Consider the following 20,895-nt stretch of genomic DNA (forward strand, 5'->3'; position numbering starts at 1 on the left):
GGTGGCATACAGGTAAAGAATCCGCCTGCCAGTGCAGTAGACAGCGAGACACTGGTTTGATCCCTGAATTGGGAAAATCCCCAGGAGTAGGTAATGGAAACATACTCCAGTATTGCCTGGAAAGTTCCATGGACAGAGGAGCCTGGCAGGCTACAGTCCGTGGGGTCGCAGAGTTAGGACTGAGCGCGCACACACATCAAAGACGGGAGACCCTCGGCAAGGGAGTGCAGGGTGTTGCCAACTGTAGCTAAGGATTTGACCTAAAGGGATTCATCCCACGTGGACGTCTTCTAGGCCCTTTAATGGTCGGCGTTTTCCAAAGACGGCCAATCCGTTACAGGTTCGTTAATCAATGACAGCCTCTTCTGCCAATCTCCAGTGAGAAGCCCGATTCTGTCGCCCAATAGTAGTACGCTGGTAGGTGGGTCTAGCGGTTGCGCGGTGACATAGCACTCTGGAGTGCCCCATTGGCTGGATCAAACCCAAGCGAGGCAGTGATTGGTTAGCGCTGCCGGAGGGTTACAATTCAAACGCGGGCGGGCGGGCCCGCAGCCCTGCAGTTGCAACTGTGAGCTCTGCGTACCGCTTATCTCCGTCTCATCGCCGCCCGGATGGCTTCCCAGAATCGCGACCCAGCCGCAGCCAGCGTCGCCGCCGCCCGTAAAGGAGCCGAACCCAACGGGGGTGCCGCCCGGGGCCCCGTGGGCAAGAGGTGAGTGGTGTGGAGGTAACATCCGCCGGGCCTGGCACCCCCTGGGCATTTGGGGCCGAGAGGGAAGACTTCCGGGACCCCCCCTCCTCCTGGAACGGGTAAGATACGGGAGTTAGAGAGACACGCCAGAAGCTCTCCTGCTCTTAAGAGACACTCCCGAAAGAGGACGGAAGGGGTAGGATCGCTGCCAGGATCCTCTGTCAGTGAGCCGAGATGAAGATACTCCGGCGATCCTCTGTGGCTAGGCCGGAGGGCGGCGGGGGAGCGGGGTCGGGGAGGAAGAAGGGGAGAAATTGAGATCCGGAGAGAGACGCCAGAGAAGCAGATGGGTTTAAGAGTAAGCCAGATCCTCGAATTAGGGAGGGTGAGGGCTCACTAGTACCCTCCTATGGAAATGGAGGTGACTGTTGTGAGTCTGACCTCAGGGTAGAGGAAAGCCTCCGTGACAGCTGCCCCAGAGAGACTGGGATGGGAGGAGATACCTGGAGTCCTGGCCCATCCAGACCCCCAGGTGACTCCAAGTGCTCTTTTTGCAGGCTACAACAGGAGCTGATGACTCTCATGGTGAGTGACCAGTGCCCAGATCCCCAACCAACTGGTCTACCCTCCCACCTTCTGGTCACCTATCAGTGGCTTCCTTTCCTACATCAGGCTCTTTGGTAGTCGTGGGGGTAAAAAGATGAGTCCACCTTTCTCTCTTCTGGAAAGAAGTTAATCCACCCCACCTACACACCTTTTCTCCCGCAATCTCTACTCCCCAGTACCATCCCCGCCACAGTGAAGTTGTACCTAAAATACAGCTCTTGTACAAGGCCCTCTCCCTGTCCTGCCTGGCCCTACTTCCCTGCCCTTAGGTTTGAAAAAAGTGAAAGTGTCAGTAGCTCAGCGGTGTCCCGCTCTTTGCAACCCCATGAACTGTAGCCTGGTAGTCTCCTCTGTCCAGGGAATTCTCCAGGCAAGAATACTGGAGTGGGTAGCCATTCCCTTCTCCAGGGGATCTTCCCGCATTGTGGGCAGATTCTTTATCCCCTGAGCCACATTAACCCTAGATACTTAGCTCACATCCTTCAATGACCATATTGTTCCTCTTCCCAGTCTGTGAATAGCTTCTGGGCTTCATATATAACCAGCACTCAATAGCATGTTGAGGGAATTCCCTGGTGGTCCAGTGGTTAGGACTCAACGCTTTCACTGCCTTGGGCCAGGTTCCATCCCTGGTCAGGAAACGAAGATCCCACAAGCCAAGAACAGCCAAATAAAAGAGCATGTTGAACTGAATTCCCACAGCATTAAAAGGTACAGAGCTGCCTTCTGCTTCCCTACATAACATCTCCTTTCTTAGCCTGGCAATGAAACTCCACAATCCCAGTACTCCCCTCAGGAAAGCGTATCGGTTTGGCCAGGTTGCTTTTATTTTGGATCAAAATGTGAGGTTAAGAGAAAGGGGTTCACTGACTGGCACCCCCAGGAGCGAACTCTTCCAGCCCAGCATGTGTTGTGTTTGCTCCCCAGATGTCTGGCGATAAAGGAATTTCTGCCTTCCCTGAGTCGGACAACCTCTTCAAATGGGTGGGGACCATCCATGGAGCTGCTGGCACAGTAAGTGCAGGGTTGGGGGAGGTGAGTGTGACTCAGCTGAGTCTGGGGAGAGGTGGGAGGTGAAATCCAAGTGCCAGGTCTGCTTCACCTTTTGCCCAGCAGGACACTCCCCTGTGTCTGCTGGGGTGCCCTGAGCCTGTGGCCCTGGTCCCCCGGACTACAGCGAGAGGCTGGGTGTAAGGCCGCGCTCTCCATCTGAGGTGCTTACAGAGGACCAGACAGCAAAGACAATTGAGCACTTAGGCTGGTGGGCCTCAGACCAAAGGATCACTGAGGACCCCACCAGATACGAGAGAAAGCACCAGGCCAGTTTCACGCTTCGCCTTCTGTCGAGTCTCAGATGAACTCAGGGGGTCTGGGCTGGGAACCGAGGCTCGGGGCGGGAGGGTTACCCCTCGAATCTCTTTCTCCAGGTATATGAAGACCTGAGGTATAAACTGTCCCTGGAGTTCCCCAGTGGCTACCCTTACAACGCGCCCACGGTGAAGTTCCTCACACCCTGCTACCATCCCAATGTGGACACCCAGGGTAACATCTGCCTGGACATCCTGAAAGACAAGTGGTCCGCCCTGTATGACGTCAGGACCATCCTGCTCTCCATCCAGAGTCTGCTCGGAGGTGACTGCCCGGCCCGGCCCCTCCCCCAGAACCTGGGGACCTGTCAGGACTCCCCCCGGGCTGCCTCTCCTAGCCACACCTGACCCTTCTTTTCCTCCACCCACAGAGCCCAACATTGATAGCCCTTTGAACACACATGCTGCCGAACTCTGGAAAAACCCCACAGGTGGGTCCTTCATCCTAAGGGCACCAGACCATCCCTCCCCAACCTTCAGAAGCTCCTTCAAACAACAGGAGGATTCCAGTGACTTGAGAATGTGTCCTGATGGCTTAAGGGGGCCGGGCAGGGAGTGGCAGTGTGGGGGGCAGGCTTAAGGGGGCCGGGGAGGGGGTAACCCACTTCCACCTCTTCCTTGACGTGTCTGGTTCTCCTGTTTGCTATAAAATCAGAAAAACCAACACATTCCACATTAATGGAGCTTGGGGAGATTTTAAGTAGAAGCCAAAGCTTTGTGCAAATGTCTCTCGGGGCCCCTAGTCGCCTCCCCTGTCCCTGGGAGCAGAGCTACCCCCTAGAAGCAGAGCCCATCCAGAAGACCTGTCTTGGTGACCAGCAGAGGGTCAAACTGTTGTGCTGGGAAACCCCTCCCAGCTCCCCAAACTCCCCCCACGTGTGTATTCTTGCTGCTGTCTTGCCCACCTTACCCCTGCCCCCATCACTCACCGAGACCTGCCTGTTCTCTTCCAGCCTTTAAGAAGTACCTGCAAGAAACCTACTCAAAGCAGGTCTCCAGCCAAGACCCCTGACCTGGGATGGCCAGCTCTCCTTGTGTTGTCTTTTTTTCTTTTTTTTCCTTAGGCAGTCTGTCCATGCCTCGATTTCTGTACAGGACTCTTGTCTTATCTGTGGTGTCATTTTTGTTTTGTTTCTGTTTTTTAAATTAAGTGTGGTTAAACCCTTGTGATGAATATATTAAATAAATACATTTGGGGATTTTTATAGGAAGTTGCTGTTTTGTCATTACCCAAGGGTTGGAAGTGCCCAGGGTTAGCAGAGATCAGGTTTAGGGTTTGGGTTCTCTGCTCCACGGCCCAGGGAGTAGAAACAGCTGATAGGCTGTAGGGCTGAGCACAGGAGTGACAAGATTCCCTCCCTTGCAACCTGAGTTATTTTATGATTCTGCATCTGTTTCCTCATCTATAAAACGGGTGTCACAAAATGCTAGTTTCTGAGAGTTCCCTGGCAGTCTAGTGGTGAGGAGTCAACGCTTTCATTGCTGCAGCCCTGGTCCAATGCCTGGGAACAGATCCCAGAAGCCACGCAGCATGGCAATAAATAAATACTAATTTAAAAAAGAAAAGCAAAATGTTCATCCTATGGAGTGGTGACACAGACCAGGAATATAGGTGTTTTCCCAGTTGTGTTGCAGATGAAGCTGAGCCAGATCTTTAGACTGAAACAGTGATTACAGTGTGTATGTGTGGGTTGGAGGGGGTTGGAAGGAGGACCAGACACCCACTTTGTGACAGTAGATTTTTTTGACCCTGAAGAAGGAGCAAGAGGACATTCAGGCAACCCTACAGTCGGCTCAGGCTCTGGGGAGACAGCCAGGAGAAGTTTTCTGGATCGAGGTTGCAAGTCACCCCCTGCCCCAGGTCCTCCATTGATGGCTCCATCTCCACTGGGGCACATTCACCTGCTCCATCTCCCAGCATTTCCTCTGTTTGCTGTACCACTGGTCCAGACCCCCAGGCCCTTGGGCCATCTTTCCACTGACCCACCACAGGCCTTTGGGCCCCTAGGAGGAAACCCCTGTGTTGACCAGCTGGGTCGCAGCAGGCTGAGGTGCTGGGCCCCACCCAGGTCCTGCAGGAAGATCTCCGTGAGAAGCTCAGGTGCTCTCCAACAAGGCCTGAGTGTTGCCCTGCTCACCCAGCCTGGTCAACTGTGTCTGCAGCTGCTTGTGCAGGCCTGGGGTAGGGTAGGAGGAGGAGACAGCAGGAGACAATCAGACCACCTTTTCCTCTTAATCCAGCTAGCCCACATCCCTGTGCCCTGACCAAGCTGTCACATGTGGAAAGAAATGTGGTTGGAACTTAGAGGTCCTCTCATCAATTTCTTCATCTCAGATTGTGCTGTTGGTTCTCTCCTTGGAGCTTAAACTCCTGTTGCTCAATCTACCGTGCTTGTAAACCTTCCCAGGATTTTATTCAAATACAAATTTTGATTCAGTCGGTCTGGGTGGGGCCTGAGGCTCTGCAGTTCCAATCAGCTCCCAGGGGGTATCATTGCTGTTTAGTTAAAGGTACAGAGCAGTCTTCTCGTGGTGTGGTCCTTCCACTTGTCACCTGGATCTGGCTAGAAATGCAAGTTCTTGGCCCCAGTAATCTGTCCAGATGATTCTGACACTCTCAAATTGAAAATCACCAAAAAAATAAAAAGAAAATCGCCAGACCAGGCTTCCCTGGTGGTCCAGTGGTTCAGAATCTGTCTGCCAATGCAGGGGACACAGGTTCGACCCTTGGTCCAGGAAGATCCCATATGCTACAAGGCAACTGAACTCGTACGCCACAACTACTGAGCCTACATTCTATAGAGTCCGCCAGTCACAACCCCTGAGCCCACGCATGCCCTAGAGGCCATGACCTGCAACAAGAGAAGTTGCTGCAATAAGAACTCCACACACTGCAACCAAGAGTAGCCCCGCTTGCTGCAACTAGAGAAAGCCCGTGCGCAGCAACAAAGACCCAGTGCAGCCAGAAATAAATAAAATTAAAAAAAAAAAATTACCAGGCTGGGAGACGTCTGAGAAGAGCAGAGCTCAGAATCTGACACTGGTTCTTAAGTGCTGGCCAAGGTGGATGCGTCTTTGCCTGCCTCAGGAAGCCTCTTTATGTGCTTTCGTAGATCATGGTGTCTGATCCACCCCCCACCCCAGATGGCCACGTGGCCTACAAGTGTCAGTCACAGAGACCCAACTCTACATTGTCATTCAGAACTAATCCCTCCAAGAAAGTAAAATTGCTTTCTTGAACACTACTAGGGCTGCTAAAAGAGGAGGGAGTCAGTCTGGGCTGCTGGTGGAGACAGCTGCAGATGGAAGAATGCCAAGCGGAGACAAATAGCTGAGCGATGACACTGAAACTCTGGCCTCCACTTCACACCTTGGCATCCCAGTGTCACAAGTCAACAAATCTCTTTTTGGTGTAAGTCAGTTTGACTTCGGCTTCTGGCACTAGCGCAGGAAGTATGAGAAGGTGGTCATGGTTGCTAAGTCGCTAAGTCACGCCTGACTCTTGTGAACCCATGGACTGTATCCTGCTAGGTTCCTGTGATGATCGTCATTCACATTCATTCAGTACAGCCGTTGAGTGCCTACAAGGTAAAGGCCCCAGGTTGGGGGCTGGGGATAAGGCAGGGAAGAGGACACAGTGCTGTCCTCAAGGAGAAAGAAATTTAGGGAACAGACAGACATATCAATGGGGCTTCCCAGGTGGCTCAGTGGTAAAGCCTCCACCTGCCAATCCCTGGACTGGGAAGATCTCCTGGAGAAGGAAACAGCAACCCACTCCAGTATTCTTGCTGGGAAATCACATGGACAGAGGAGCCTGGCAGGCTACAGTCCATGGGGTCACAAAAAGGCAAACATGACCCAGTGACTGAGCCCGTACACAAGCAAAGGCATGTCAGTAGCAGGAATAAGTGGTGGTTAAAGTAGAACTGTGTTAGAATTCCTGATCCACTCCCATATTACTCGTACACACTTGGGAACTTAGAGCAAACCTCTCTGTAAAACGGAAATATTAGTAGCTACCTCATAGGATAGAACAGTGCCTCAGAATAGTGCCTGACACATAAAAAGCTCTAAATAAAACCTGGATGTGGGAGATTCCTGGCAGTCTAGTGGTCAGGGTTCCAGGCTTCCACTGACATAGCTTGGGTTCAGTCCCCAGTTAGGGAACTGAGATAAGCCACGTGGTGTAGCAAAAAACAAAAACTGAGTGCTAGGCTCACATGTTGCTATGAGAACTCAGAGGTGAGTGAGGCACCTAACGAAGACGAGAAGGGTCAAAGAAGGCTCTCTGCAGAAGGAAACTGGGCCGTGCGGGAGGTAATAGGCAGTTCATGAAGCCTTGAGCAGGGCAGTGACATGATCTGATTTGGTTTTGGAAAGATCCTTCTGGCCACCATCTGCTAGGGAGTGAATGGCTAGAAGGAAGTTCGCTACCGTTATCATTAGCCTGGTAAGCAATAGTGGTTATGATGCCCTGAGTTATGATGCCCAGTGGGCTTGGAGAGGGGGGACGAAGTGGTAAGGAGACAAAGTGGCAGGGTCCAGTAAGTAAATTAGGGGTGGGAAACGAGCTCCAGCATTTCTGACTTGGGTCTCATCCCTGAGATAGGCAACACAGGACAAGATGGGGGAGGGAGATTTATCAGTTTACGGCAGAGCCAGTCTGAAGCACTCAGGACGCCTGGGAAGAACTGTCAGCAGGTAGTCTTACTCCTGTTTCCACCCCACAACCACATCGTCTAAGTCAGCGGTGCCCAGCCTTTTGGGCACCAGGGGCCAATTTCATGGCAGACAATTTTCCACCGACCAGAGTGGGGGGGGGGGGGGGGGGATGGTTTCAGGATGATTCAAGCACACTACAGTTCTATTATTATTACACTGTGATATATAATTATATAACTCACCATAACGCAGAATCAGATAAACAGGCATTAGATTCTTGTGCAACCTAGGTCCCTCTCATGCGCAGTTCACAGAAGGGTTTGCGTTCCTTTGAGAATCTAATACTGCCACTGATCTTACCAGAGATGAAGCTCAGGCAGTAATGTGAGCAAGGGGGAACGGCTATGAATACAGATGAAGCTTCAATCCTCATTCGCTAACTCACCTCTCACCTCCTGCTGTGTGGCCCAGTTCCTAGTAGGCCACAGCCTGGTACCGTACCCAGTACTGGGGATTGGGGACCTCTGATCTAAGTTATCATCTATATGTCTGGGTGAGATGGTTGGATAGCATCACCGACTCGATGGACATGAATCTGAGCAAGCTCTGGGAATTGGTGATGGACATGGAAGCCTGGCATGCTGCAGTCCATGGGGTCGCAAAGAGTCGGACACGACTGAGCAACTGAACTGAACTGATATGTCTGGGTACGTCATTCCTCAGCTGTAAAATGGAAATAAGGGCATCTGTCCCTGGGGTTGTGTGGAAAATGAGACAGTGAGCAGCACACAGTAGGCACTCATAGGGATGATTACTAAACTCCAGCACAGCTCCTGGCTGGAAATACCATCCAGGAAACATGAATGAGTCAGAAAGGGGAAAAGAAAACATGGAGTTGGAGAAAGAGGGCTAGAGTGATGAATAAGAGTTCAATGTTTCAAGATGATAACAACATTACTAAAAGGATTTACTGTATGCTGACTCTGTGCCAGGCTCTATTCTAAGCACTTGATACACATTAACTAGTCCTTCCAAACCTGTGAAAGTCACTCAGTCCTGTCTGACTCTTTCGGACCCCATGGACTGTAAAATCCATAGAATTGTCCAGGCCAGAATATTGGAGTGGGTAGCCTTCTCCTTCTCCAGGGCATCTTCCCAACCCAGGGATCAAACCCAGATCTCCAACATTGCAGGCGGATTCTTTACCAGCTGAGCCACCAGGTAAGCCCAAAGATAAGTACTGTCATTGTTACCATTTTACAGATTAGGATAGGGAGCAGAGAGTGGTTTGTCACCAGCAATGAGGATTCAGACTCAGCCTGACCAAAGCCAAACTACCACTGCACTTAATTAGCTTCGACCAGACTCTCACTATCCTTGAGTTGTTTCCAAGAGCTCTGGACGCCAGAGTGCAGCCAGTCACCGCACGGATCAAGGAAGGACGTGATGGTATCTGAGCTGGGTCTTGGTATCTTGGAGATGGCATCTGAACTGGGTTGAAGGATTTGCCAAGGCAGAGGAAGAAGGGCAGTCCAAGGAGAGAGAACAACGTGTGCATAGGCCCGAGGGCTTAAAAGTGCACCCCACCTCCAGAGCAAAAGAGAGAGGCCGGAACCTCTCGAGGGGAGGGGCAACGGTGAGAGGAGGGGATTGAATCTGGATTTGATTCTAGAAGCAGAGGGGACCCTGGAAGCGCCAGGCGCCGCACAGCCCCTCGGCTAAGCTGTCACGCACGCTCAGTCGCGAAACTTCTGGGGCACGGAACGCCACCTCGGGTTCCCGAGTCCCGCTGCGCTCGGACCCGAGGACGCTCAGGCGGCTCCAGCCTTGCGGGCGCCCTGGACGGTGGCCCAACCAGGCGGCCCGGGACACTCGATCCGTCCCCGTCCTCCCCTCTACTCAGGCCACGCACTTTGCAATGTTTCCTTTTATTCCTTCCAGACATCCCCAGACGGGGCCACGCCTCCCTCCCGGGGCGGGGGAACGGGAGCGGCCCGGGGGGCAGTGCCGCCCACGCCCGAGGGCCGCGCGGTGTCGGTGGCTGCAAGGGCCGACTTCTTACTGCACGCCCTCCATCATCTTCAGGAACTCTGCGGGAAAGGAGACAGAGGGGCGCTCACGAGTGTCCCCGCGGCGGACGAGGCCGGGCCGCTCCGGCCTCTTAGAGGTGGCGCCCGGCTATTAGCTGATGCCTTGCACAAACTGGCCCGCGGGAGGCGGGAAGGAACCCGGCCCCGCCCCGCCCCGCCCTCTAGGCGGAGGACGCCCGCCTGCGCGCGAAGCTCCGGGGGCTACGGTCCCTGCGCGCCCCAACCCTCACCGTCGAAGTCAATGCGGCCGTCGTTGTTCTTGTCCCCGTCCTTCATCAGGGATTCGAGCTCCTCGTCTGTCACGTGCTCTCCGGAGGCCCGGAAAATCTCCGCCAGCTCCTCGGCGTCGATGTAGCCGTCCGCGTTCCTGCGGGTGTGTGGGGCCGAGGCGGGGGGCGCTCAGGGCCCGCAGGGGCGAGCCGCTCGCGCCACACCCCCGCCCCCTCTTGCACCCCTCCCCCGCCCCCCCAGAGCCTTCGGGCCCTGCGGGCCAGATTCAGACTGCTCGGCGCTTGGCTGCTCCCAGGGCTCCCGACGCACCTGTCGAAGATGCGGAAACACTCAGCCAACTCCTCCTCGCTCTTGCCCTTGGCGTCCTCTTTCATCTGGCGCACCATCATGACCAAGAACTCCTCGAAGTCGATGGTGCCGCTGCCTGAGGGGAGCGGGTGGTGAGCGGGCCAAGCCCTCGCTGCCACCCTCTCGCCGCCGCCCACCCTCCCCCCCCCAAGGGCCACCCGCTCACCATCCTCATCCACCTCCTCGATGATGGCGTCCAGCTCCTCTTTGGTGGGTGTCTGGCCCAGCATCCTCATCACGGTGCCCAGCTCCTTGACGCTGATGTCCCCGCCGCCGTCCGCGTCGAACATGTCGAAGGCGGCCTTGAACTCTGCCAGGGCGAGGAGGGCAGAGGGCCGCGGTGAGCCTGGTGAGACTGTCAGCCTCACATCCACACACTCTCTCCCTGCCTGCCCAGACAGCCCAGGTTCGCCGGCACCCCGCTTCCCAGCAGCCAGCCCGCCCACCCCCACTCACCAGCAATCATCTCCTCGCTGAGGTAGGACCGGGCCTCAGCCTGCTGGTCCGTCTGCAGAAGACACGGGCCATCAAAGAGCCGAAGGGGCAGCCCGGAGTACATTCCTGCCTTCACCCCGTTCTCCTGCACCCCAGTTTCTGTACATGCCCCCTAAGTCCCTGCAGAGCAACAGCTCCCAGTTGCCCCACTCTGGGCATGCCCCCACAGCACCCAGCCCCACTTTTGAAGAACTGGGGATTATGTCTTGCTTGTCAATCAGAGATCAAGTTAGGACCGCCCCCCCCCCCCCTTCCGCGAATCATTAAATGTGGCCTCATCTCTTCTCAGCAGCTTTTCGGGGATCAGCTGCAATCAGGCGAGTTGAGAAGGCTTTGTATAGTGCCAGCACTATTCCAGCATGGTTTTCCAGTTTCCCCTACCTTCTCATCACGCCTGGTACTTTAATAGGTGCTCAATAAATGTTTGTGGTCACACAAATAATAATGTGACTGAAAGTTACTGAGCACTGACCAAGGGTCAGGCCATAGACCTGGTACCACCAAGGAGTCAGACACATTCCCTCCCTCTGAGAACTTGCAGAGACAGAGGGTGTAAGCTTCCTTCCGAAGACTCAGTCATCGGAGTAAATACCACTTGGTGCTGGGCAGAGTGGGATCTTGGCCTTGTGGGGGTGACAGATGGCTCTGGAGAGTTCTGGTCACATCCAAGTCCAGCCACCCAGCCAGGGCTCTGGACTGAGGCTGGCCGCGAGGGAAGGCTGAGGCATCCTAGGAGTCCTTTAGCTGGCTGGCGGGGCCTGTCCTCCCGTCTCCCTCCTCCCCTCCCCTCCCCAGCCCTGAGCCAGAAGGGCAGACTATTTTTAGTCAGGCATGGGCAACAGCAGCTGCCTTCGGGTCTAGTTACTCCTTGAAGAGAAGTGGGGAGGGCCTGGGAGGAGAAGCACAGCCTCAAATCCCAGCCCCTCTCAGGGAGGCTGACATCTCTCAAATCCTGCTGTATCATCTTTGGCCCCTTGGAGCTCTGGGGTCCTGCTCCTGAGCAGGCCTCCTGTCTTCCAGAGGGGGGCTTTAGCAAGGCTTCCAGCCCATCCCTCTACCACCACTCACTGCCTTGCTGGATTATCCCCTCTCCACCATTAGTGAGACAAGCTGAGGCCCCTCACAATCCTCTGATCCACACTGCTAGAAGCCTCAGAAGATCTCAGGGAACCAGGATGCCTGGAGGATGGACCCCTGGAACGTCCTCACTAGCCCTCCCCTTCTAAGACAAGTCCAAGGCCGTCTTCCAGCCTTCCTCCCAGACACCGGGGTTCCAGGAGCCTTCAGATTCCATCTTCACACATCCAAGTGACTGCCCCATCAAGCACCCAGATCTGAAAGATGCCCAGAAGAGCTCCAGTGAGGGCAGAAAGGAAGTCCCTTCTGGTCCTTACCATTTTACGTGCCAACCTGGACTCCACCACTGCAGATCACCTCTGTACGCCACCACCCAAAGATGCTCTGGCCCTCTCTAGCCCCTCGGATTTGTAGGGGCATCCTCTCTTCCCACCTCCCTGCTCCCCAGGACCGATGCCCTGGCCAATCAGATCCTGGGGTCAGCGAACCACCCCCTCCCAGAGTCCTAGCCCATTACCTAATTTAGCCAAGGGCCCTTGCAGAGAAATTTAAGCCTCCGAGCAGGTGGCAGGCCTTGACGTCCTAGATTCTTGTGAGGAGAACCCGCCCTGCTCTGCCGCTCCTAGTGAGCCCCCCCCCCCACCCCGCCCCCAAGAAGCACACTGGCTCCAAGATGGGTGAGGAAGATCAGGGTAGAGGGAAGTGAGGCAGCATAGTAGCATGGAAGAGCACAGGCCTTGACCTTCAAAACCCAAGATCCAAGTCCTGTCCCTACAAGCTTTGCATACGTGGGCAGGTGGCAATGCCACTCTGAGCTTCAGTATCCTTGTGTGTGAGATAGGGACAGTCATAACCTCTCTCCCAGAGAAACCGTGGTAAACAGGAGCCTGGGTTTAAGTCACCGGGCTTGTGCCAACTACATAAAGTCAGTGCTTTGCAAGTGGAGTGTTTTGTCTTTGAATCAGAGACCAGAGGGGGACAGGACAGGAGGAGGGGAAATTGACAGCCTCTGCGACGTGCTGCACATGTGCTACGCGTTTTAATCATCTGATCTCACCCAATACTCATCCTGTGAGGTAGCAACCATGGTTATTCCCCTTTGTACCGGGGAGCTTTGTAAATCATAAAGCTCTATAGTCATGTTGGGGATTCTTATTCATCCTGACTGAGGGGAAGTTGGGGCAGACCGTCCTCCAGGGACCTGTCTGGAAGGAAAAATGAACAGAGGGGTCCAGGAAATGGGGTATGCACTTGGAAGAGAAAGAAACACTGAAAGCAGATCCTTCTGTCAAGCTTACCTTGTCCAGGAAAGGAGGTTTGGGGACTCACTTTTTTAAGGGGGAAGGGGGACCAGGGGAGGTTTTCCTAAGTAAATGCAGGTACAGCTGGCCCTTTGCTGGAGCTCAGGGAAGTCTGGAGGAGCTCAGCTGGCCTTCTGGAGAGTGAAGGGGTGGGTGGATCAAGTCAAATACGAAGGGAGACCACCCTGAGAATCCACCGGTCCACCAGGGTGTTGGGATGGGCAACACTCATGGACTCTCATCAAGTAACAGAAAGAGCACGATGATGACTAAACACAGGGTCTGGGGCCAGGGAAAGGGGGCTGGACACCAAGGAAGGTAGACGGACAGTGACAGCTGGGCTGTCTTCTTGCCCTACATAGATATTCCCAAGGAAAGCTCAGTGGAGCCAGGCCAGGCTAAATAAGGCCTCCCCCAGCCAGGCCCAGGGCCAAGGGGCAATACTCTCCAGGGGGTGCCTATTTGGACACAAACATTGGAATCACTTGATCCTTTAGGAACAGAGTATAGAGTGTATAGAACTCCCAGGAGTCCTTTGTTCATTAGTTTGTTCTTTAATTTATTCAGGGAAATAGATAAGGTCCAAACTCAGTGTGACCAAGCAAGGTCCCACTGACTCTTCCATTCTCATTCCCCACCTTGCATGTGGTTCTGCTCTGGTTCAACCTAAAATGCAGCTCCAAACACCACCCTTTATAGCCCTCCAAGCCCTTGCACATGTAGGTTTGTTGGTTTGGTTTTTTTTTTTTTTAATATTTACTTATTTGGCTGTGCCGGGTCTTAGTTGAGGCATGTGGTATGTTCGATCTTCATTGAGGCATGCAGGATCTTTAGTTGTGGCCTGTGTACTCTTGGTTGCAGCATGTGGGATCCAGTTCCCTGACCAGGGATTGAACTTGGGGCCCCCGCACTGGGAGCGCAGAGTCTTAGCCCCTGGACCAGGAGTGAAGTCCCTCGTTTTCTTCGTCTTAAAAATGGACCATTCTTGTCCACTAACAGCCTGTTCCCCAGGAGGTTGTAAGGGTTAGATATGACCCCTTTTCAAGTGCCTAGAACCGGGTGGAGGAAACCGTGGAACGTCAGGAAATGAGAGCCCTGCCTCTTCTGCACCAAGGGATGGCAGGGAGTGTGTGTTTCGTTCAAAGCCATCCCCCCACCCCTCTCTCCTGCACCATTTAAAAAGGGCAGGAGTGGACTTCCCTGGTGACGTGGAGGATAAGAGTCTGCCTGCCAATGCAGGGAATGTGGGTTCAAAACCTGGTCTGGGAAGATTCCACATGCTGCAGAGCAACTAAGCCCATGCTCCACAACTACTGAGCCCTCGCTCCAGAGCCCGCAAGCTGCAACTTCCAAGCCCAAGTGCTGCGGCTACTGAAGCCCAGGTGCCTGGAGCCTGTGCTCTGCAACAAGAGAAATCACTGCAATGAAACGAAGAGTAGCCCCTACTCGCCACAACTAGAGAAGGCCAGGCGCAGCCAAAAGTTAAATTAAAAAAATTTTTTCCATAAATTAAAAAACAAGAATTTAAAGGAGGAGTTACCATCAGAGATTTTATTTGATCATATGATATAACTAGCAGTATCTGCCCTGCTAGGGACTGATAGCTGGGCCTTCTGACACGAAGGGACAATAAATTCTTGACCTACAGCTGCCTTCTGGATAAAAGATAAAAACACAGCTTGTTAGAGGAATTGCTGAGATTGCAACTGACATTGTGAGATAAAAAACAGGATGTGGAACTCAGGAGACCTGGGCTGCAAGGCCCCACTCTCAGAAACCTCTGGCAAGCTGTGTGACTTCAGGCAAGTAACTCAGTCTCTCTGGGTCTGTTTCCTCATTTGTCTATGTGCTATGTGTGAGGCAAGCTCAAATGAGATTGTAAGAGCGTGTGAATACCGGAGAAACAATAATCATTGTGTAACTGATGATCCTCTTAGCCCCTGCTCTGAGCTAAGCCCTGGACTAGGGTCCTTTCCGAGAGCTGCAAAATTCGTGCTTCAGGTCTTATTGTTCTTGTTTTACGTATGAGAAAACCTAGGCCACTCGAGGTTAGATTCCATCTCAGATCACATGGCTTCTCTTGGCCTCGGCTTCCTCCCAGGAGAGATGGGTTTCTGACTGCCGCGCAGTGACTTTGGAAAGTTAAAGAGTGCTGGGTGGAAATGAGGGGACAGTCTGCGGCCAGCCTGGGTCTCCGGGAGGGGTGGGCGGATTCAAGCAGAGCGTAGGCCCCTCCGGATTGGGGATGATCCCGGAGGAGGCCTGGCCTACCCAGGATTCCCACAGCCCTCCTGGAGCAAAGGGCCCGGGATTCCCGGGCGGCTCCGGGAGCGGGCGGGGCGGGAGGCGGGCCAGCGGCAGGAAGGGGCCGGAGCGGCGCTCGGAGCGGACTGGGCCGGGTCGGTGGAACCGGGTCGGTCCCGGCCAGCCTCCGGGAGCTGCACCCGGGAGCGGGGCGCCCGGGAGTGCGCCGCGAGGGGGCAGGAGGCAGAGCCGCGGGGAGAGCCCCCGGTCCCCAAAACGGGCAGGGGCGGGACCTCCCCAGCGCCCCGCCCTCCCCGGCCCCGGGCCCCGCCCCCTCCCGGCGCGGGGCCGGGGTCCGCCTCCCGCCCCGGCCCGCGACCCGGCGTCGCGCGCTCCCCCCGGGGTGCCATGGCCTCGCGGCTCCTGCACCGGCTGCGGCACGCCCTGACCGGCGACGGTCCCGGGGAGGCGGCGGCCGGCCCCGAGGCTGAGCAGTTCCCGGAGAGCTCGGAACTGGAGGACGACGATGCCGAGGGCCTGTCGTCCCGCCTCAGCGGCACCCTGAGCTTCACCAGCGCCGAGGACGACGACGAGGAGGACGGCGAGGACGACGACGACGCTGACCCCGACCCGCTGTCCGCTGGCGACCGGGTGGCGGGAGAAGACACAGGCGAGTGCGGGAGGATGGAGGCGGGAACCCTGGGCTCGGTTAGGCCTCCACCCCGGCCGCGTTCCCGAGTTGATCCAGCCGAAACTCAAGACACTTCTTTTAAGTGCGTCCAGTTGCCTCTTGGCTGTGTGACCTTGAGAGAGTCACAACACCTCTCTGGGCCAAGTTCCCTTGTGTCAAATCACTCCCATCTCAGGGTTGTTTGGGGCATGAAATGTACAGTCTGGGATACAAACGGTAGTACTGTGCTAGGGATGTTTTGGGGGTGGAAATGTTTATTTAACGCCTCCTGTCTGCCCGGCAGGTGTTTGGCTCCGGGCCTGGCCCTCCGTTTACATTTATGTCAGTTGGGGATAAATCCTTTGTCATTCATTGGGAGGAGTATGAATGAGGTCAGGGCACCTAATTTACATCATACGTGGCCCCAGGCCCATCCTGTGCTCAAGCAGAACGGAGTCCCCCACCTGATGGGCAGCGGGGCAGTCAGCTCCTGACCCGGCAGTTGCAAGATTTCTGGAAGAAGTCCAGGAACACCCTGGTACCCCAGCGGCTGCTCTTTGAGGTGACCAACGCCACCGTGGTTAAGGATCCGCCCTCCAAGTACGTGGTGAGTGAGGGTCCAGGACCCTGAGCTATGAATCTTAGAAGACCCTGGCTTAGAGAAAGTAGGGGAAACTTCAGCATCTTGGGTGATCTGGCTGTGTAGTTATAAATGGCTGCCCCATTTGACAAATAGGGAAACTGAGGCCAGAAAAGGGCTGTAACTTGAACAGATCCTCAGGCAAATGAACCTATCCTATCCCAGTTTTGAGACTAAGAACTACTGGGCATGTCCTCTGCCCCCGGGACTTTTGCAAACTGTCAGAAGATGCAAGATACATAGGGAAGAATATTATCTGAGTCAGACTTGAAACCAAGTTGGCATTGGTTGGAAAAATGGGTTTGGGATCCAGATCTTGATTCAGATCCCAGTTATTACCAGTTGTTTGACTTCAGGTGAGTTGTGAAACCTTGACTAACCCGTTTTCTCACCTGAACAATGGGAATAATGCAGGAGTTAAATGAGACTGTACACAGAAAGCCCTTAGCATTGTGCCTGGCATCTTGAAATGCTCGATAAATGATAGTTGTTATTACTATTTTACTTTGGGTTGAAAATGTCAGGCCTCTTTGCAACCAAGAAGAGTCAGTTCTCCAGCACCCATGCCTGTACAGAATAAGCTTGTCCGAAGGACTGGATTTAGGGGATTGGTATGTGTGTGTATGTTCAGTCGTGTCCGACTCGTTGCAGCCCCATGGACCATAGCCCACCAGGCTCCTCTGTCCATAGGATTTTCCAGGCAAGGATACTGGAGTGGGTTGCCATTTCCTTCACCAGGGGATTGGTGGATTGGGGTAAAGATCAATCAGTGGTGGGGGCTGGGGGGGTGCGGACTGATTTCCTGACTGTGGAAAGGAGAAACACATGGAGGATGCGGTTGGCCTGGTCCTGAAACCCAGCCTAACCTGGCTGTTCATGGCAGCGCAGCTCCCTGCCTCTCACTTCCCTCCTCTTCCCCACCCTCCTCCATTTCTGACTCAGCAGGAAGGGGGCCTGGAGCCCTGTCCCACATCTGGACTTCTCCATCCCTCTCTGAGGCTCTCAGTGAAAAACAGGCCACGCCCACGGGGCAGCTGCTCCAGTTTCAGTGGGGATTGACTCTGATGATGGAGTCTTGAGTGGCAGAAGTCCTGGCTGGGGGTCATGCGCAGGAAGGGGGCGCAAGGAGCAGCTGAGAGACTGGGAAGTTGGGGCAGCTCTGGGAAGAGAATGACAAGATAGAGCTAAGCCGGGCCTGGGCCGGGCCTGGGAGAATCCCACAGGAATCAGGAGCCTCTTGGGCTACAGTCCATGGGGTTGCAGAGTCAGACACGACTGAGTGACCAGGCAACAAATCCTGCTTCAACATCTCCTGAAGGTTAAGAGCACAGGCTTTGGAATTGGGTCGGCCTGGGTTTGAGTCCCAGCTGGGTCATTTACCAGCTGCGTGACTTGGAGGTCTTTAAGCCCTTGGCCTTCTCTGGGAGCCTGCTTCCTGAGCTGACAGAGAAACACGGACACCTTCCTCACAGTGAGGTTGTGATGGTGAAATAGTGGCTGTGAAGAACTCGGCAGGGTAGTGCTCAGTTAATGATCCTCATTATTACCTGTCAATAAGACAACAGAAGGAATGGACCCAAAATGGGTTTTTGTCCAAAAACTACAAATGAAAATAAAAGCTAGATGAGCATAAGGGGTCACTATAGATGAGGGCTTCCTGAAATGTGTTCTGCAGAAAATTGGTTCCCTGGAATATTAATAACTGTCCCTTTAAAGAGAAAACAAAAGCTTTACAGTCAATATGTAATGTTTTGGGAATGCAGTTGAACTAGAGTAAAATAAGTTTCTTTATTGTTAAACTTTCTAATCCTGAATACTAATGTAGACTGAATCTTCCAGAGTGAGCAGGCAAACCTGACTGAGCAGGGGTGGCTACGATATTGGCAATTTCACAGAACAAATTTGAGTAAAATCTGGGTTTGGTGTTAGTACACTTTTAACATCTGTGTGTGTATGTGTGTGTGTGCGTGCTCAGTTGCGACTGATTCTTTTTAACATCCAATGCTTGCTAATCCCCTTTATAGACCTGTTAGCTCAGCGTTGTTATAGATTAAGCCATATTTGGGTTCTCACACCTGGTGGGTAGCTTAATGGTCATCTTGTTCAGCATTTCGCAAACCTCCATCACCCTCACAATTTTTGTCCTATCTAAATGCTACTTTAACCATTTGGTGCTTATCATTTTTCTTCAAATAAACTATTTTTTAAAAATAACTTTAAAAGACAACTTTACAACACAACTGTATATGGGAAGCCTGACTCACCATAAAGAGAAGATAACCGTAAAAATGAAAGCAGTGAAAGTGTCATTGTCTGGCTGGATGCTGCTGCCTGGAGGTGGCACTGACAGATTCTTTCTGGCTCTTTTCTAAAAATGGAGCTGAGAAGGGCTTTTGTGAGCCAAACTGAGAGCTTCTCAATTTGTAGTCAGAAAGATTCAGAGAGAATGAGAGGGGGTATCACCTTCTGCCTCTATTCAAGTGTTATCCACTCCAGTACTTACCACCTAAACATCCCGGGGACCGACGTTTATGCCCGTCCCACACCTGAGTAAACAGTGAGCTGGGCCAGCGCTCTATTCACTAGAGTGGAAGTGGACCCAAGAAGGGGACCACCCTGCCTGACTCCCATAGTGAGGGAGCATCTGACCCAAGGGTAGAACTTGGGTCCCAGTCCAGTGTGCTTTTCACACTGGTCCCTACTGGGGCTGTCTGAAGACCTGTGTTGAGGGTATGGATTGGAATAACCCGGCCATATGGAGCTATGTGTCCAGAATGGAACAAAGCTACAAGCTGGTCCCAAAGGTTGGCCTGGAGATGGGTCTGGGTTTCAGTGCACCGCTGGTTTTCCAGAGGGGCTGTCAGAAGAGCTCGCTTTCCAATGGGAGGGGCTTCCCAGGTGGCACTAGTGGTAAAGAACCCTCCCGCCCAGGTAGGAGACATAAGAGACCTGGGTTCGATCCCTGGGTGGGGAAGATCCCTTGGAGGAGGGCATGGCAACCCACTCCAGTATTCTTGCCTGGAGAATCCCATGGACAGTGGAGCCTGGTGGGCTACAGTCCATAGGGTCACAGAGAGTCCGACAGGACTAAAGCAACTTAGCACGCACTCCCTGAAAGGGGGTGAGGGGGACAGCCGTCCAGACACTGAAGCTCATCTCTGTCTTTTTCTCTCTGTGCTGCCTTGGGCCTGGGTCATTTCAGACGAGCCTCAGGTAAGATGAGACTTGGCTCCCCGGCTGCAGCCCCGGCAGCTCCCACCCTCCGGGCTGGCTCCATCTCCAGGGTGAAGGGAAGGGGTGGGGGGTAGGAAGAGAAGGGGCCCGGGGACACCGTGCCTCTGCCCTGACCGCTGCCCTCCCTGCAGCTCTACACCCTCGCCGTGATGGGCCCGGGGCCACCGGATAGCCCGCCGGCCCAGATCTCCCGCCGCTACTCGGACTTTGAGCGGCTGCACCGAAACCTGCAGCGGCAGTTCCGCGGCCCCATGGCTGGCATCTCCTTCCCCCGCAAGCGCCTGCGCCGGAACTTTACCGCCGAGACCATCGCCCGCCGCAGCCGGGCCTTCGAGCAGTTTCTGGGCCACCTCCAGACTGTGCCCGAGCTGCGGCAGGCCGCGGACCTGCAGGACTTCTTCGTGCTGCCCGAGCTGCGGCGGGCGCAGAGCCTCACCTGCACCGGCCTCTACCGCGAGGCCCTGGCGCTCTGGGCCAACGCCTGGCAGCTACAGGCCCAGCTGGGCATCGCCTGTGGCCCAGACCGATGTCTGCTGACCTTGGCGGGGTTGGCCGTGTGCCACCAGGAGCTGGAGGACGCTGGGGAGGCCCGGGCATGCTGTGAGAAGGCCCTGCAGCTGCTGGGAGCCAAGAACCCGCACCCTCTGCTGGCCCCCTTTCTGGAGGCCCACGTGCGGCTCTCCTGGCGCCTGGGCCTGGACAAACGCCACTCTGAGGCCCGGCTCCAGGCCCTGCAGGAGGCAGGCCTGACCCCCACACCACCCCCCAGTCTTAAAGAGTTACTCATCAAGGAGGTGCTCGACTAGCGTCACCTAGGCTTAAGGCCACTGTGGGAGAGGCGCTGCCCCTGGATGGGGGATGCATTGGGGGGTGGATGAGAACAGGGACAGCTGCTGAGAGGCTCCCTGGGGTGCTGGGAACCCCGAGAAGGTCCACAGAGAATTTGCAGCAGACCAAGGAAACGCACTGCTTCTGTTGAGCTGAGCTCAGGACAAGCTGGGATGGTGCAGGGAGAAAGTCTGAAGCTGTCTCTCCAGCTTATGAATACCTGGGGGCCGTGACCCAGATCAGGGTCGATGGTCTGTCTTCCCGCAGGCCGGCCTGGCTGAAGGGCTAGGGATTCTGGCCCTGGAGTCCTGGGGTTGATGGCTGGAGGGAGGGCTGCGATCCTGGCCCAGGGGGATTAAAGGGCAGCAGCTCCAGTGGTTCGAGTCTCTTTATTTGGATGTCCCGGACAGA

The 20,895-nt window shown here is 54.5% G+C and overlaps 3 protein-coding genes across 3 annotated transcripts; 2 read left to right on the forward strand and 1 right to left on the reverse strand.

Annotated features, from left to right (window-relative positions):
- The first annotated feature begins 526 nt into the window (after positions 1–526).
- Positions 527–3,875, forward strand: UBE2C (ubiquitin conjugating enzyme E2 C). The gene is made up of 6 exons (XM_065919814.1): positions 527–712; positions 1,249–1,276; positions 2,225–2,311; positions 2,725–2,929; positions 3,036–3,095; positions 3,618–3,875. The coding sequence occupies exons 1-6, from the start codon at positions 612–614 to the stop codon at positions 3,674–3,676; spliced, it is 540 nt and encodes a 179-aa protein (XP_065775886.1). The 5' UTR covers positions 527–611; the 3' UTR covers positions 3,677–3,875.
- A 5,363-nt stretch (positions 3,876–9,238) lies between these two features.
- TNNC2 (troponin C2, fast skeletal type) lies at positions 9,239–11,992 on the reverse strand. The gene is made up of 6 exons (XM_065919816.1): positions 11,885–11,992; positions 10,452–10,503; positions 10,162–10,305; positions 9,957–10,071; positions 9,647–9,783; positions 9,239–9,416 (listed from the first exon to the last, which is right to left on the reverse strand). The coding sequence occupies exons 1-6, from the start codon at positions 11,885–11,887 to the stop codon at positions 9,385–9,387; spliced, it is 483 nt and encodes a 160-aa protein (XP_065775888.1). The 5' UTR covers positions 11,888–11,992; the 3' UTR covers positions 9,239–9,384.
- A 3,424-nt stretch (positions 11,993–15,416) lies between these two features.
- Positions 15,417–20,858, forward strand: SNX21 (sorting nexin family member 21). Its single transcript, XM_065922082.1, has 3 exons — positions 15,417–15,782; positions 16,211–16,389; positions 19,788–20,858. Exons 1-3 carry the CDS (start codon positions 15,521–15,523, stop codon positions 20,460–20,462), a joined length of 1,116 nt encoding a protein of 371 aa, XP_065778154.1. The 5' UTR covers positions 15,417–15,520; the 3' UTR covers positions 20,463–20,858.
- Positions 20,859–20,895: the final 37 nt, after the last annotated feature.

The sequence above is a fragment of the Muntiacus reevesi genome, chromosome 2 (assembly GCF_963930625.1).
Source record: "Muntiacus reevesi chromosome 2, mMunRee1.1, whole genome shotgun sequence".
Lineage (NCBI taxonomy): Eukaryota > Metazoa > Chordata > Mammalia > Artiodactyla > Cervidae > Muntiacus > Muntiacus reevesi.